The sequence below is a fragment of the Canis lupus genome, chromosome 21 (genome assembly GCF_003254725.2).
Source record: "Canis lupus dingo isolate Sandy chromosome 21, ASM325472v2, whole genome shotgun sequence".
Classification (NCBI taxonomy): Eukaryota; Metazoa; Chordata; class Mammalia; order Carnivora; family Canidae; genus Canis; species Canis lupus.
Window position 1 is genome coordinate 41,296,278 of NC_064263.1, and position 15,444 is coordinate 41,311,721.

Sequence of the window (15,444 nt, forward strand, 5' to 3'; positions counted from 1 at the left end):
GATTTAAAAAAAAAAAATCTTAGGATATCAAATAAATAAATTAGTTAAAAGGTGGTATTAAGAATGTTAGCCTCTGTCATGTTTATTTTATAGATCTCCAAACTGGAGATTGTTAACATGGGGAAGTATTTTCAATGGCAAGTGAAAAATGAGTTAATTAATCTCCACCTGCATGACTCAACAGCATCTCACACTCTTCATGTCCAAAACTGAATTCCTTGTCTTCACTTTCAAACCTCTTCTTCCTTTTAATTTTTTTCTGTAAATGGCACACTGTACTCATGTTAGTAGGGATTAGGAGTGGGGTATGAGCAAGCGCTGTGACACCTTCAGTACTTGCAGTGTCTATTCATCCTTCTTCAGTATTCTTCCTTGTCCCTTCCTCTCCATTCTTGATGCCACCAGCCTGGTTCAGACCCTTGCTAGTCCTTTTAAGTATCTCTCATCTTGTCCACAGATCAGTTTCCTAAAATACAAATCTCTGGCCTATTCAGAAGTCCTTAGAGGTTTTTCTGTTGTCTGCCATGTATGGTGGCATTCTCCACTGTCTCTGTCTTAACCATCCCATTCCATATCCCACTGATCTTTATCATGAACTTTATACTACAACCAGAGCAGGCTATTTACCATTCCTAGCATCTCAGGCCTTTGCCCCAAATCGTTCTCTTTGCCTGTAATGCCTATTTCCTTTTCTCTGCCAAAATCCTCATTTAAGACCCAATTCATAACTGATTTAAGTACAAAAAAGAAAAAAACACTGATAAATGTAATGATCTGCATTTCAAAAAACAGGTTAGGTGATACTTGTGGTGAGCATAACTTACTGGATTTACTGTATTAAGTGTATGAAACTAATGTAATGTGTCAAACACATTAACGTTTTTTAATCCAGTCATGTTTTTCATTAATGCTAAGAGGTGATGGAAGAATTGATGGTTTCCATTATTTTTAATGCCTGCCACTCTTCCTGGTGCTTACTTCTCCACTTCCAAATAGAAACATTTCTCAATTATTTTGAATAACTGATGGCAGATCCAGTATTTCATTGTTCTCATTTGTTTTAATTAACTTCCAGGAAAAACATTTCAGTAAAGCCTCAGTTTCTCATGACAAACTTAATTTTTATGATACCTAGATATGTGGATTTCTCTAAAATTGTATTATAAGCTATCCTTGAAGAAGCAAATGTTTTAAAATTATACTTTAAATCATTTATTTGAGAATGAAAACTTAAAGCCGTAACTTCATCAGAAATGACGTATATGTGGCATCATATATGTGCTATCACTTTGCCCATCCCAGCCCATGGCAAACATTGCTATCAATCATGGCTTCTTTCCTTAAGCCCATACAACCTCAAATTCCTTTTCAGAGTCATATTCTAGAAAGCCACACTCAAGCATCTAGGATTTCAGTTGAGCATGTAAGATTCCCAGGACTGGAAGGAAGGGAGTAGAGAAAGAGGCAGACTAAAGGTGGTTTCCTAGGTAATGAATTAGTCATATACAAGTGAATCTTCCACCGAGACCAAGAGAACAATTCAGCTTAAAGATACTTGATTGTAAAAGATGGGGGAAATAGCATCTGAAGTGTTAAAAGTTTTCTTTTGAAAGCATACAGGAAGAAACTTAAACTAGGAATCAGGAGATGTGGGTGTGGTTTCAGTTCAAAGTGGTTCTGGAAAGTCACACAAATCCTTTGGCCCTTAGTTGTTTCAGCTGAAAAAAATTGAACTAAACATTCAGTAGGGTCCTAATTCTAAAGTTCCACAATTCCGCATGTAGATTAAAGATAGCTTATCTGTAGTCAAATTATATATTTAAGATTTAAGAATAATATTGAGAAACTAAAAGTAAAATTAAAAATACTCTGATTAGAATACGTAGAGATGGTTTAAAAACTGCCAAGTGTCATAAAGTATATCGTGTAAATTTCACACCTGTGATATGAGCAGATTAAATTTGATTTTATAAGGTCGTGCCATACAACTCCAACTTTGAGTCACAGACATTTTTCCTCATTATTAGTTTAGGTTTAGATTTGGAAAGACTCCAGAAGTCAACAAGTATGATCCTAATTAAGATGTGAACTCTCTTTTAGCACTTCCTAGACATCATGGCAACTTCATCTGAAGAGGTTTTGTTGATTGTGAAGAAGGTGCGTCAAAAGAAGCAGGATGGAGCTTTATACCTCATGGCAGAAAGAATTGCTTGGGCACCTGAAGGCAAAGATAGATTTACAATCAGCCATATGTATGCAGATATTAAATGTAAGTCAGCTATACTAAGGTTTGATGGAATATTTGTCAGTAATTTTATAAGAAGATTGCTTATATAGTCTTTATGGGAGTTTTTATTATAGTGTCCAAAAAATAATCATGTTGAAATAATATAAAGTGGGATCACTGAATCTGTTATTCTGTAACTTGTCTTTTCCAATTAATAATAGAGTTTATATAGCTTTGAACATATAAATCTCTTTTTTTTAATTTTTATTTATTTATGATAGTCACACACAGACGGGGGGGGGGGGCGCGGTGGTGCAGAGACATAGGCAGAGGGAGAAGCAGGCTCCATGCACCAGGAGCCCGACGTGGGATTCGATCCGGGGTCTCCAGGATCGTGCCCTGGGCCAAAGGCAGGCGCCAAACTGCTGCGCCACCCAGGGATCCCCATATAAATCTTTATTACATAAAGATCTCCACACCTACCTTCTCTTTAGGAGTTGCCTAATACTCCACTGAATGGATATAGTCATGTATTTAATTAGTTTTCTGTTGAAGGGCAGTTATGAAGTCTCCTGAATTCTTTTAATGAAAACAATGCTGCAATATAGTTATGTGTGCTAATAATCTTTGTGAGGTGGTATGTATGGGATACATCCCTGCAGTAGATTTACTGCTTCGGATGGTTCGTGCATTTAAAATGTTGACAGATAATGGCAGATTGTCCTTTAATAAAATTGTATGATGTAAGCAAGTTGTCTAATTAATCTTTAGTTATGTGACCATCATCTGTTGAAAAGATAGACTCACTTTTTTATACTTAATAGGAGAAATACAGAGCACAGTCTCCTTAACAAATTGTGGTATCTGAGCTGTGACCATTAATATGAATTCATTTATTTTCCTGAACATAAAATTATTCTCCTAGATAAAATCCTGTTGTGTAAATTTCAAGGAACATGACACCTCAAAAAAAGACAACCTTCCACTTGCAGATACTCAAGATATAGAAGTACTTTGTGTGTCAACAGTGGCCCTAAGGACTTACCTCAGTTTTGCTGCTGGAAATGACCAGGATTTTCATCTACCGCCACTGAAATAACTTAGAATTTTAACTTTCAGAAGGAAATACTGTTAAAATTCATCATAATTAGGTACTGCCTAAGCTATCTGATGTTTTGTCCACTTTTCATTCTGAATACTACCTCCTTTTAAAACTTTGTGGGAAAGTGCTTCATCAGATTCCTCTTAGTACTCTTTTAAACTAACAGTTGTACTAGAAGAGACCCATAAATTAGGAACTGCCTCTATTAGCATTTCTCTTGAACAGGAAGCTGGTCCTGTAGCTCTGCAAAACACACACTCATTGTGATACCCACAACATACAATAGAGGAATATACCTTTCTCCTGTTTCCCGACAGTTCTTCTCTTATTAGGAAGGAGAGCTCATACCCAAATCCAGATCTGCACCAGATCAGTTTTCATTTTAATTTGAATATTTGAAAGAATACCCATTTCTGGAAGAAGACGTTCAGAGTTATCAATAGTAAATTACTAAGGTGAAAATCAGCAGTTAAGTTTGCTAATTAAAAAACTTAAGAAGGGATCCCTGGGTGGCGCAGCGGTTTGGCGCCCGCCTTTGGCCCAGGGCGCGATTCTGGAGACCCGGGATCGAATCCCACATCGGGCTCCCAGTGCATGGAGCCTGCTTCTCCCTCTGCCTATGTCTCTGCCTTTCTCTCTCTCTCTGTGACTATCATAAATAAATAAAAATTTTAAAAAAATAAAAAAAAATAAAAAACTTAAGAAGTAGGCCTCTCAAAGGCAAAAGCCAAGATAGAGCAAGGATAAAGCAATGACTGAGAAAAGATGCCTAGAAAGAAGTTATAGTTTTGTTTTGGAAAAACAGAATACCAGAATAGGGTGGCTGACAGTGTAAATTGCTCTGTATTGGTGTTTTCAGTAGTAAAGTTTGTTTAGGGGTTTTAATAGGTGGTTTGGGTTACAACTCTAGGCAATTTGTTTCAGACTACCAGGAGTCTCCCATTTCATGAGACAAAGCCCCTCCATCTCTCTTCCCCTGACAGAGACAAGCACTGCTATCACCATGAGGCCCACTGTTTAAGAGTACAAGTTCTCCATTATGTGGGTGTATTTTGACATTCTTAGCCTCAATTTATTATGAAAATTTTCAAAGTAACAGAAAAATTTTTAGGAATGGTACAATGCAAAAAAAAAAAAAAAGAAAGAAATGGTGCAATGCATACCTATATAATCCACTTAAGATTATGTGTGCATACATTTTGCTGTAATATTTTCACACCAAGAAATTTTTAATAATATCCAGAACGTTGTGACATTTCCCCAGTTGTCCCAATAACGTTTTCAAATCTTTTTTTTTATAAATTTTTTTTTAATTTTTATTTATTTATGATAGTCACAGAGAGAGAAAGAAGCAGAGACACAGGCAGAGGGAGAAGCAGGCTCCATGCACCGGGAGCCCGATGTGGGATTCGATCCCGGGTCTCCAGGATCGCGCCCTGGGCCAAAGGCAGGCGCCAAACGGCTACGCCACCCAGGGATCCCCCAATAACGTTTTCAGTAGCAGTGATTTTTTTTTTTTAATTATATGCAATCTAGGTTCACATATGGACTTGTAGTGTCTTCAGTCTGTAGAGTGTTGCATACCACATTTGGATTATGTGTGCTTGTCTCCTCAAGGTTTTCTTTATTTGTGCAGACCTGTATTTCTCATAAACTGAGTCACTTCTACAGGCTTGATCATACTCAGGTTAAACTTTCACAGCAAGAACACACATAGGTGGTGTTATTTACCTACTTTTCTATTCCCTCAGAAAGCCCATAGTGTTAGGTTGTCCCACCCACTTTGAATGAGACTCATTAAAATTTCATCACTTGATTGAAATGGTGACCCAGATCTCTCAAATGTAAAATATATTTTTTTCTTTGAAGTTAGTAAGCCATGGGCTATGTTTTGGGAGTTTTTTCTTTTTTTAACTATGACAGATCATTTTTATTAATGTTGATTGGAGGCAGCTTTTCAGGGTAGGTTCAATTATTATCTCTAAATAGCTGGCTCTTTAGAGATCTGCTCCATCTTGAATGGAAACAGAAGCCCTTTAGTATCTGGAGGTGGAGGCATTGGGTAAGAAATGCCAACAAAGGATACTAAAGAAGGAAGCAGAGTGGTTAGCGGTGAATTTGTTAAACTCTGCTCTGAATATATGGAATTATTTGAGAAGAGGGCATTTCTGCAAAAGCATTAAGATTGGAGCAGGGCAGCTGAAGCCCAAAGGAATTCTGAATCTTCTTGGGAGGAAGAAGTAGCCTATTGTAGGACAATTTCCACAGTGTGGGTGTCCTCATCTAATTTGCCTCATGCTTCTTTTTAGGCCAGAAAATCAGTCCAGAAGGAAAAGCTAAAATTCAACTTCAGCTGGTGTTGCATGCAGGGGACACAACTAACTTCCATTTTTCCAATGAAAGCACAGCTGTGAAAGAGCGAGATGCAGTGAAAGACCTTCTTCAGCAGCTGCTGCCCAAATTCAAGAGGAAAGCGAATAAAGAGCTGGAAGAGAAAAACAGGTGAAGGGGGAAAAGAATAAAGAGACCCTAGGTTCTCTCTGGTCTCTAAGTAGAGTCACACCTTGTTATTTTTTATCCCTTGTACTGCCTCAAGTGTAACGTCTGATGAGGAACACAACTGGGACCCAAAGGTGCTAAGGTCCTTTCATTCCTTTTCCCAGTTTACTGCCACAGAGACGACACAAAACCATTTAGAAATATGTTTGTGAGTGAGAAACTTGAAAGAAATCACATTGTAAAAAAGTTGAGAAAGAATATCAAATGATGAGTTTCTGGTAAGATGAATTATTCCATCACCAATATTTCCAGGCCATGAGTGCTTAAGTCTCCAGGTGCTTATTAGTGGAAAAACTAATGGCCAGAAAATCTCATGCATACCCCCTCTCTTTCCTTTTCCCCTTCATCTGTGAAGGAGAATACAGTACAAATACAGATACAATGACCTCTGTATCACTAGGATACAGAGACAAATAATACCAAATCCATGCCTTCAAGGAGTTTAGTCTTTGCTTCTTCAGACTTCCACTTTTCTTCAGTTGTTCCTCCAGAAATGTTTTTTTGTTAGCTTGTTTGTTGTAATTACTAACAAATGAATTAAATGACCTCTGCCGCTCCCACATTATAAAATGGAAGTTGAGTGTGTTAGTGTTTCATGTTGTTAAAGTCTTTTAAAAAAGTGTTACATAAATGGTGTTTTATTCCAGAAGTTCAAAATGTTCAATCTATTCTATCACCAGAATGCTGCAAGAAGATCCTGTTTTGTTTCAGCTTTATAAAGACCTTGTTGTGAGTCAAGTGATCAGCGCTGAGGAATTCTGGGCCAATCGTTTAAATGTGAATGCAACAGAGAGTTCTTCTACATCCAATCATAAGCAGGATGTTGGCATTTCTGCAGCATTTCTGGTATGTGACCCCTCTAGATTTCTGAAGAGAAAAAAAAGAAAACCCTGGTATATGTCATAACTGTGCCATTTCTTTTGTAAAAACTAGCATTTCCTTTAAGTAAATCAGTGGATACTTTGGTATCTACAGTGTTCTTCTTTAAAAAAATCTTTTAAAATATATGCAGTATTTATTAAATTGATACTTTTTGCCAGTTCTACTTTTTTGGTTTTTGGACTTGACCCTAACATGCTAGAAATTTATGGACTTTAATAAATAAAGAGAATCTTTCAGCAATTGGACTAGTACTTATTTCCCCTAATTCTTTTAAATTTAGGGCTTTCTGGTACGTTTTTTTATGATTGCTATACTTAAAATTCAGAGTTAAATGTGTAATGACCATGGTGTTTCAGAAGAATTAAGATTTGTAAAATGTATGTTAATGAAAAATTGGGAATGCCTTACCTGTAGAATTAGAAAGTGGGATTAATTTAATCTGTACTCTGGAAGAACCAAAGCAGTATTTATGCATTTAACAAAAAATTTGACTACCATTTATATGTTTAGCATCTTCCTGGGTGCTTAGTAGTGAACTGAATTAATAAAGTCTTTCCTAGAGAAACCAGATAGTAATTTAGTAACCAAGGTTTATAGTTTTGGTAATTCAAGGAAGCAGGTTTTACACATCAGTAAGATTAAGTGAAACCAGGTCAGGCTTCTTTGAGCCCTATCTCAGTGCCAAAAATTACAAATGAGGGACTTAATTCTGTCTGTGTTGTTTATTCAGAAAAGTCTGTTTTTCCACCTTTGTCCAGTGTCTATTATATGCTTATATATTTTCCCCCAATATTGTAATAAATATATACGTCTGGTCTTAATTTAGGCTGATGTCCGGCCCCAAACAGATGGATGTAATGGTCTGAGGTACAATTTAACCTCTGATATCATTGAGTCCATATTTAGGACCTATCCAGCAGGTAAGAATCAATTTTTCCACATAGTTGAAATATTTGTGTGGATGAATTCAGTAATACATCAGCGAAAAACAAAAACCTTTACCTTTATTCCTGATGAAGTACAACAAAATCTGCGAAAACATACAGTAGTTATTTTTTTATTATTTTTTATTAAGCTTTATTTAAATTTATTTAGTTAACATAATGTATTATTGGTTTCAGAGGTAGAGGTCAGTGATTCGTCGGTCTTATATAATACCCAGTGCTCATTACATCCTGTGCCTTCTCTTTTTTTTTTTTTTTTTTTAGATTTTATTTATTCATGAGAGAGAGGCAGAGACATAGGTAGAGGTAGAAGCAGGCTCCCTGCAAGGAGCCTGATGTGGGACTCCATGGCCTGCTTAATAGTTCATTGCCCAGTTACCCCATCCCCCACCTTTCTCCCCCCAGTGACTCTCTGTTTGTTTCCCGTGATTAAGGGTCTCTTATGGTAGTTATTAAAGGATCAGTTCATTGGTATAATGACTTTCCCATTCTTTCATCAGTGGTTCTTAAACTTTATTTACCCTTCAGCATACCTGCACAAAATGACCTACTCCAGAGGCATCAATAAATGAGTCTCTACAGCAGTAATTCAAATCATCCTTCATACTGCCTCCACAGTGACCTTTCTAACCCACAAATCATTACCTTTGCAGAAACCATCCTAAAAGTATAAATGACTTGATCCCAGCCTTAGTAATTTATGAGGTGCAGCCAAGGAGGAGAGCCACCACTTCAGTTATTTTACTGACTAAACTGTTCTCTCTCAAACCGCATGCTGTTCTCTCCCCTCACTCCCTCACCCCTGCTCCATTAGTCCTTTAGAAACATATCTCCCTTATAGGACTCAAGTATTGCCTCACTGCCACTTCTATAAAATCCTGACTTCTTTGGGCAGGTATAAGCCTCCCTTTGCTTCTATAGAGGCTTGTGTCTGTCTCAAAGAGTTGTCAGATTGTAATATAATTATTTTTGTATATTTTTATAATAATGTAATTATATAGTATTTATTATATATCACACTATTCTAAGGCCTTTATATGTATTAACTCATTTAGTCATCACAAATAACCCAATGAAGTGGGTGTTCTTATACCTTCATATGACAGATGAGGAAATCAAGATACAGAGAAGTTATGTAATTTGTACAAGGTCACATAGTAATGGCAAATCTAAAATTTTAAACTCAGGCTGAAAAAAAAAAAAATAAAATAAACTCAGGCTGTTTGGCTCAAGAGACCATGCTCTTAACCTCTTGTTTATTGGACTCTGAACTTCTGGAATGTGCTGAACAGATAGTCTAGTGGGTATTGATTTTTGATATTTCTGCTAAAACTGAAACTTGTTAATGGTGCAAAATAAGATTTTGTTTGTAATTTAAGATTCATAAAGGGACTGTGTCACTTAATCTTTCAAGTTATATTTCATATTTCCAATTAGATTATGACACACAGTATATAAAGTTGAACAGTTTAATTTAGTTTTTCCATTATCCATATTTCAACTAATTTGAGAGATTTTAAGAAATGGAAATTTTGTATGTAAGTATTATGTTTTTTTTCCACAGTAAAAATGAAGTATGCAGAAAATGTTCCTCACAACATGACAGAAAAAGAGTTTTGGACACGTTTCTTTCAGTCCCATTATTTTCATAGGGACCGCCTGAATACGGGGTCAAAAGACCTCTTTGCAGAATGTGCCAAAATTGATGAAAAAGGTAATCATTTCTCCCTGACACACTCTAAATTTGATTTGCTGTTTTCTGGTCCTCTAGTCATAGTGCCATTAGTGAATTTTTTTATTTCTGAGGAAGGTCAGACTTGACCAATTTTTTATTTCATTGATTTTCTAGGGTTAAAAACAATGGTTTCATTAGGAGTGAAAAACCCACTACTTGATTTGACTGCTTTGGAAGATAAATCATTAGATGAGGTAAGTAGAAGTAAAAGAATTTGTAAGAGGGGCACCTGGCTGGCTCAGTTGGTAGAGCATGTGACTCTTGGTGTAAGGGTTGTGAGTTCAAGCTTGGGCCTAGAGCCTACTAAAAACACACACACACCAAAAAAAAAAAAAAAAAAAAAACACCTTTTTTAAAAGATATTATTTGAGAGAGAGACCAAGAGAGCACAGGTCAGAGGAGGGGCAGAGTTAGAGGGAGAAAGACAAGAACAAGCAGATTCCTTGCTGAGTACAGAGCCCGACACCGAGCTCCATCCTAGGACCCCAAGATGATGACCTGAGCTGAAGTCCAATGCTTAACCAACTGAGCCACCCGGGCGCCCCACAAGAAACAAATTTTCGTTAAAAAGAATTTATGAGAGAAAACAGTCTTCAGCTGGTTTAAAAATATCTAGAGCACCTGGATGGCTCAGTCTTTTGAGCATCTGCTGTTGGTTCGGGCCAGGGTCCCAGGGTCCTGGGATCAAGCCCTGTATGGGGCTCCCTGCTCGGCAGGGAACCTGCCTCTCCCTCTCCCTCTGGTATTCACCACACTTGTGCTCTCTGGCTTTTTCTCTGTCAAATAAAATAAAAATCTTAATTAAAAAAAAAAAAAAACAGGGATCCCTGGGTGACGCAGCGGTTTAGCGCCTGCCTTTGGCCCAGGGCGCGATCCTGGAGACCCGGGATCGAATCCCACATCAGGCTCCTGGTGCATGGAGCCTGCTTCTCCCTCTGCCTGTGTCTCTGCCTCTCTCTCTCTCTCTGTGACTATCATAAATAAATAAAAATTTAAAAAAAAAATTCTTTTAAAAATTTCCCTCAGTATAGGTATTTCACATAAATATTGTTATTTGGAGTGATTTATCAGAAGTCTTGTCAGCACCATTTGCTATTAAAATCGCCTTGGAAAATTGAAATTCCTGAGTTGCTAAAACTTTTAATTTCCTTTTTTTAAAGATTTTTTTTTATTTATTCATGATAGACATAGAGAGGCAGAGGGAGAAGCAGGCTCCATGCCAAGGAGCCTGAAGCGGGACTCCATCCCGGGACTCCAGGATCACGCACTGGGCCAAAGGCAGGCGCTGAACCACCCAGGGATCCCCACTAAAACTTTTTTTTAAAAAGAATTTTCTAAAAAAAAAAGAATTTTCTAGCTCTAGCTCATTGGTACTTCTCTAAGTAATGTGAAGGCTTAAGATATTTGTGAGTCTGCTTTATTTTCTGATGTTGATCTAAAGAAATATGAGTAAATATCAATAGGCCAAGAAAAGATAACATTTTTCCATAGCCCACTATATGCCAGACCTTGAGCACACCCATGACCTTACCAGCTCTGATAATGTTTCAACAGCTAGACCACCAGGTATGCACCACCTACCTCCACCTCAGGACTCCAGACTTACAGATGTATTGGTCACAGGGAAGGATGGGATCCCTTCCCGTCTTCTAGGCTAGAAGCCTGCTTTCCTCAATTATTCTTCTTTATACTCAGATTTTCATTTTCTTACCTTTCTTTTGGCTCCTCTTCTGCTGGCCATATACACATGCTTAAACCTTCCAAACTTTTTCTAAACTTTTGCTTTATTTTAGTGTATAGTATTCAGCAAGGTGAGGAAACTTTTAACCTACAGTTTTTAGCAGAAAATAATCCTGGGTGCCCAGATAAGTCATTTCCTTAATGAAATTGAGTTTTCTTGTTAATTCTCTATATTCAGGCACTTTCTTGGTGAGTTTCAATACATTAAAACATGGCCCTCGGGATCCCTGGGTGGCGCAGCGGTTTGGCGTCTGCCTTGGCCCAGAGCGCGATCCTGGAGACCCGGGATCGAATCCCACATCGGGCTCCCTGCATGGAGCCTGCTTCTCCCTCTGCCTATGTCTCTGCCTCTCTCTCTCTCTCTCTCTGTGTGACTATCATGAATAAATAAATAAAATCTTAAAAAAAAAAAAAAAAAAAAAAAAACATGGCCCTCTTTAAATCATTCTGAAAATATGAAGTTTTGTGAAGCTTAGAAGTATAGCTTAATATGGGGGAAAGATATTAGTGGGTTTGGGGGGGGTTGTTTAAAAAAATACAAATGATGGTATTTTGGGGTGCTGGCCTGATTCAGTTTGCAGAGCATGTGACTCTTAATCGCAAGGTTGTGAGTTCAAGCCCCGCTTTGGGTGCAGAGTTTACTGAAATAAATTTTTTTAACAAAAAAAAAAAAAAAAATGAGGGGATCCCTGGGTGGCGCAGCGGTTTGGCGCCTGCCTTTGGCTCAGGGCGCGATCCTGGAGACCTGGGATCGAATCCCACGTCGGGCTCCCAGTGCATGGAGCCTGCTTCTCCCTCTGCCTGTGTCTCTACCTCTCTCTCTGTGTGACTATCATAAATAAACAAAAATTAAAAAAAAAATGATGGCATATTATACGTATTCATGTGTGATTTTGTTCTTCACTTTGCCTGTTAACCACTGTCAGTCCTAGTTATATAAACCATAGTTGTTAAGTACATAGACTATAGGACCAAACTACCTGGCTTAGACTGTCATTCCAAGTTTTCTTATGGAATGAGGTTAATAGTACTGACCTTATTAGTAGGGGATAGGAAAATTGAGATGTTGGTTAAGGATAACCAACTTGCCACTAGCAGATAAATAAGTTCTAAAGATCTAATATGCAGCCTATGGTCAACAATGCTGTGTTATAAACTTCAGAGTTGCTACATCTTAGTTCTCACTGCAGAACAGGAAATGATAATTACATGATATGATAGAGATGTTAACTTTAGAGTAATCATACTGCAATATAGAAATATGAGGTTAATACAGTTTATACCTTTAACTTACAAAATGTTATGTATCAGTTATATCTGAGTTGAATAAATTCAGTACAAAGAAAAGTGCTGACTATGGGATTGCTACAAGAGCTTAGAAGAGTGTGGTACACAGTGCTCAGCAAATCATAGGTGTTACTTTTATTTATGTTTTGGTGTGCTTGCTTGATATTCCATTATATGGAGAAATGAACATTTATATAACCAATTCCGTAAATAGAAATGTTGGGTGATTCTGTTTTTCCTTTGGTGCCTCTTTCCCCTATATCCTCTAGTTGTAACTTTTCCAGGGTATGGCCTTGGGCCACCTTCTGGATACATTTTCTTCCATTGCTTTAGATACTAATACGTAATGATGAATCCCAGGTAGCCCTGGTCTCTCTGACCCCAGAACTCCAAAATTATACACATACCTGCTTACTATCTTCACTTAGATATTTCACAGACACCTCAGCATAGCATGTCCAGAATGAACCTTTTGTTCTTATCCTCTTAAACCTATTTCTTCTTGGATCTTCTGTATCTTAATTTTTTTAAAAATTACCATTACATAGCATCGAGGTGCTTAGGTGGCTTAATCGGTTCAGCATCTGCCTTTGGCTCAGGTCATGATCTCAGGGTTCTGGGATGAAGGCCCACATCAGGCTCCGTGCTCAGCAGGGAATCTGTTTCTCCCTCTCCCTTTGCCTATAACACCCACTTGTACTTGTGCGCGCACGCGCTCCCCTCCCCCCCCAAAATAAATAAAATCTTCAGAAAAAAAGACGAACATTACCATGGACTCAGTTGCTCAAGCCAGAAGCTGGGAGTCTCCTTGATTCCTCCCCTTCCTTCACCTCCAATGTTTAGTTCATCAGCAAGTCCTCTACAATACATCGATTTGCCTACAACTGTGCATCCCCACACTTAAACTCTCTTACTATTAATTAAGCTACCACCATTTTTGTTTTGATTGCTTTTATTAGCCTCCTAATTGATACTCCTATTTTCAACTTTGTTCCCTATGTTACTTTCCCTTAGCAGTAGAGTTATAAATCAGATCATAACAGTTTTTTGTGTAAAACTCTTTGGTGGTTTCTTATTGAACCTAAAAATCAAAACTACAAGGCTCTTCTTGATTTGGCCTCTGCCTGCTGCTACTTCAATTTAGGCCACTTACACTCATTCATCCCCTTAGATACCTTTTTTCTTGTCTATCCCAAGCTTTTTCTACCTCAGGGTCTTTGTACTTGCTATTCCTCCTTCCTGCTCTTCTACCTAACTAGCTCCTACCCATCTTTTAGACATCTGTTCAAAGACTTCTTTAAGAGAGACATTCTCGGGCAGCCTCAGTTGCTCAGCGGTTTGGTGCCGCCTTCAGCCTGGGGCGTGATCCTGAGTCGGGCTCCCTGTGTGGAGCCTACTCTCCCTCTGCCTCTCTCTCTCTCTCTCTCTCTCTCTCTCTCATGAGTAAATAAATAAAATCTTAAGAGAGACATTCTCTAACCTCTCTATCTGAAGTGGTTCCTGCTCTCTCTCCATGCAGTCCTTATATCCTGCCGCCCTTTTATTTTTTTCATACCCCTTGTCATTTTCAAAAGTGATCTCAATAGAGTAGAAGTTTTGTGACGGTGACTCTCGTTTACTGACCTATCCCCTGCACATGACACGTAATAGGTATTCAGTAATTATTTGCTGAATGAATGGCATATGAGTCTTTAAGATTTTTTAAATTTATTTATGAGAGACAGAGAGAGGCAGAGACACACAGGCAGAGGGAGAAGCAGGCCCCATGCAGGGAGCCCAACATGGGACTCGATCCCAGGTCTTCAGGATCAGGCCCTGGGCCGAAGGCAGTGCTAAACTGCGGAGCCACCCGGGCTGCCCGGCATGAGTCTTTTTATAATCTTTTCCCTTTTTAGCCCTATGTCTCACCAATCCCTGGTCCACCCTTCATTCCAGGTGTATTGCTGACCAGGAAAACCCTATGACACATATGTATTATGTTGCTTGTACACCTATATTTAAGCAGTTTCCTCTCCCTGAAATGTTACTGTATTCGTGTCTGGCTTGCAAGCACTTGATCAATTTATGGTGCTCCATGAAGCTTTTTTGAACCTATCTCTGCTCTCCTGTGGGATAGACTACTTCCTCTGTTGCAGCACTTAACTATGTGTAACTGGCTTATAGCCTAGCACCCTGCTAACTAGTGTTCTGGCTCCTTTGGCACGAGGTCTTAACAACTTTCTGTCTACATGTTTGAAAATATCTATCTGTTTCTTAAATACTTATTTTTACAGAGCTTGGAAAAGTTGATTACCCTTGCTTAGACTAATACTTACTAAAAAGTTATAAAGCCAGAATTTGACTCCATATCTACATGACTCCTAAGTCTATGCCTTTTTTTCTAATTCTATGCCTGTATTCTAATTCTTCATTTAATATTTTGCTAACTATATCCAAAACAGCTCTTCTAAAAAAAAAAGGAAAGAAAGAAAGAAAAACACGGTTCAGGGTGCCTGCCTGGCTCAGTCAGTGGAGCATGCAATTCTTGATCTCAAGGTTAGAAGTTTGAGCGCCACACTGGGTGTAGAGATGACTTAAAATCTTCCTTTAAAAAATGGGTGGTTTAAGATTATTTTTATCATGCTAGAAGAAGGAGCATGTTGTATTTTTTTGTGTGTATGTAACTTGTTAAATATTTACCTGTAAAAATTGAGTAACGCAAAAAAACAAAATTTGAGTAATGCTCAGAATTAATATAGTCCCATCATCCAGAAAACTTTTTCAGCTAGGCATCTCTCTCATAATGGATAAGAAAACCAGAACTTTATTTTTAATCTTCTAAATTGTTTCTCATAGGGCTATGGCATTTCTTCTGTGCCATCTACTTCTAATTCTAAATCCATAAAGGAGAATAGTAATGCTGCCATCATCAAGAGGTTTAACCATCACAGTGCCATGGTCCTTGCAGCAGGTCTCAGGAAACAGTTAA

General features: G+C 38.0%; 1 protein-coding gene across 1 annotated transcript in view; it reads left to right on the plus strand.

Moving 5' to 3' along the window:
• Window positions 1–15,444, plus strand: part of GTF2H1 (general transcription factor IIH subunit 1) — a 36,470-nt gene that overhangs the window by 5,134 nt on the left and 15,892 nt on the right. Inside the window, exons 2-8 of the mRNA XM_025459694.3 lie at window positions 2,101–2,269; window positions 5,639–5,831; window positions 6,569–6,734; window positions 7,597–7,690; window positions 9,279–9,428; window positions 9,564–9,643; window positions 15,312–15,439. Coding sequence (XP_025315479.1) covers window positions 2,116–2,269; window positions 5,639–5,831; window positions 6,569–6,734; window positions 7,597–7,690; window positions 9,279–9,428; window positions 9,564–9,643; window positions 15,312–15,439 — 965 coding nt within the window. The 5' untranslated portion in view covers window positions 2,101–2,115. The remainder of the gene's footprint in view (window positions 1–2,100; window positions 2,270–5,638; window positions 5,832–6,568; window positions 6,735–7,596; window positions 7,691–9,278; window positions 9,429–9,563; window positions 9,644–15,311; window positions 15,440–15,444) is intronic.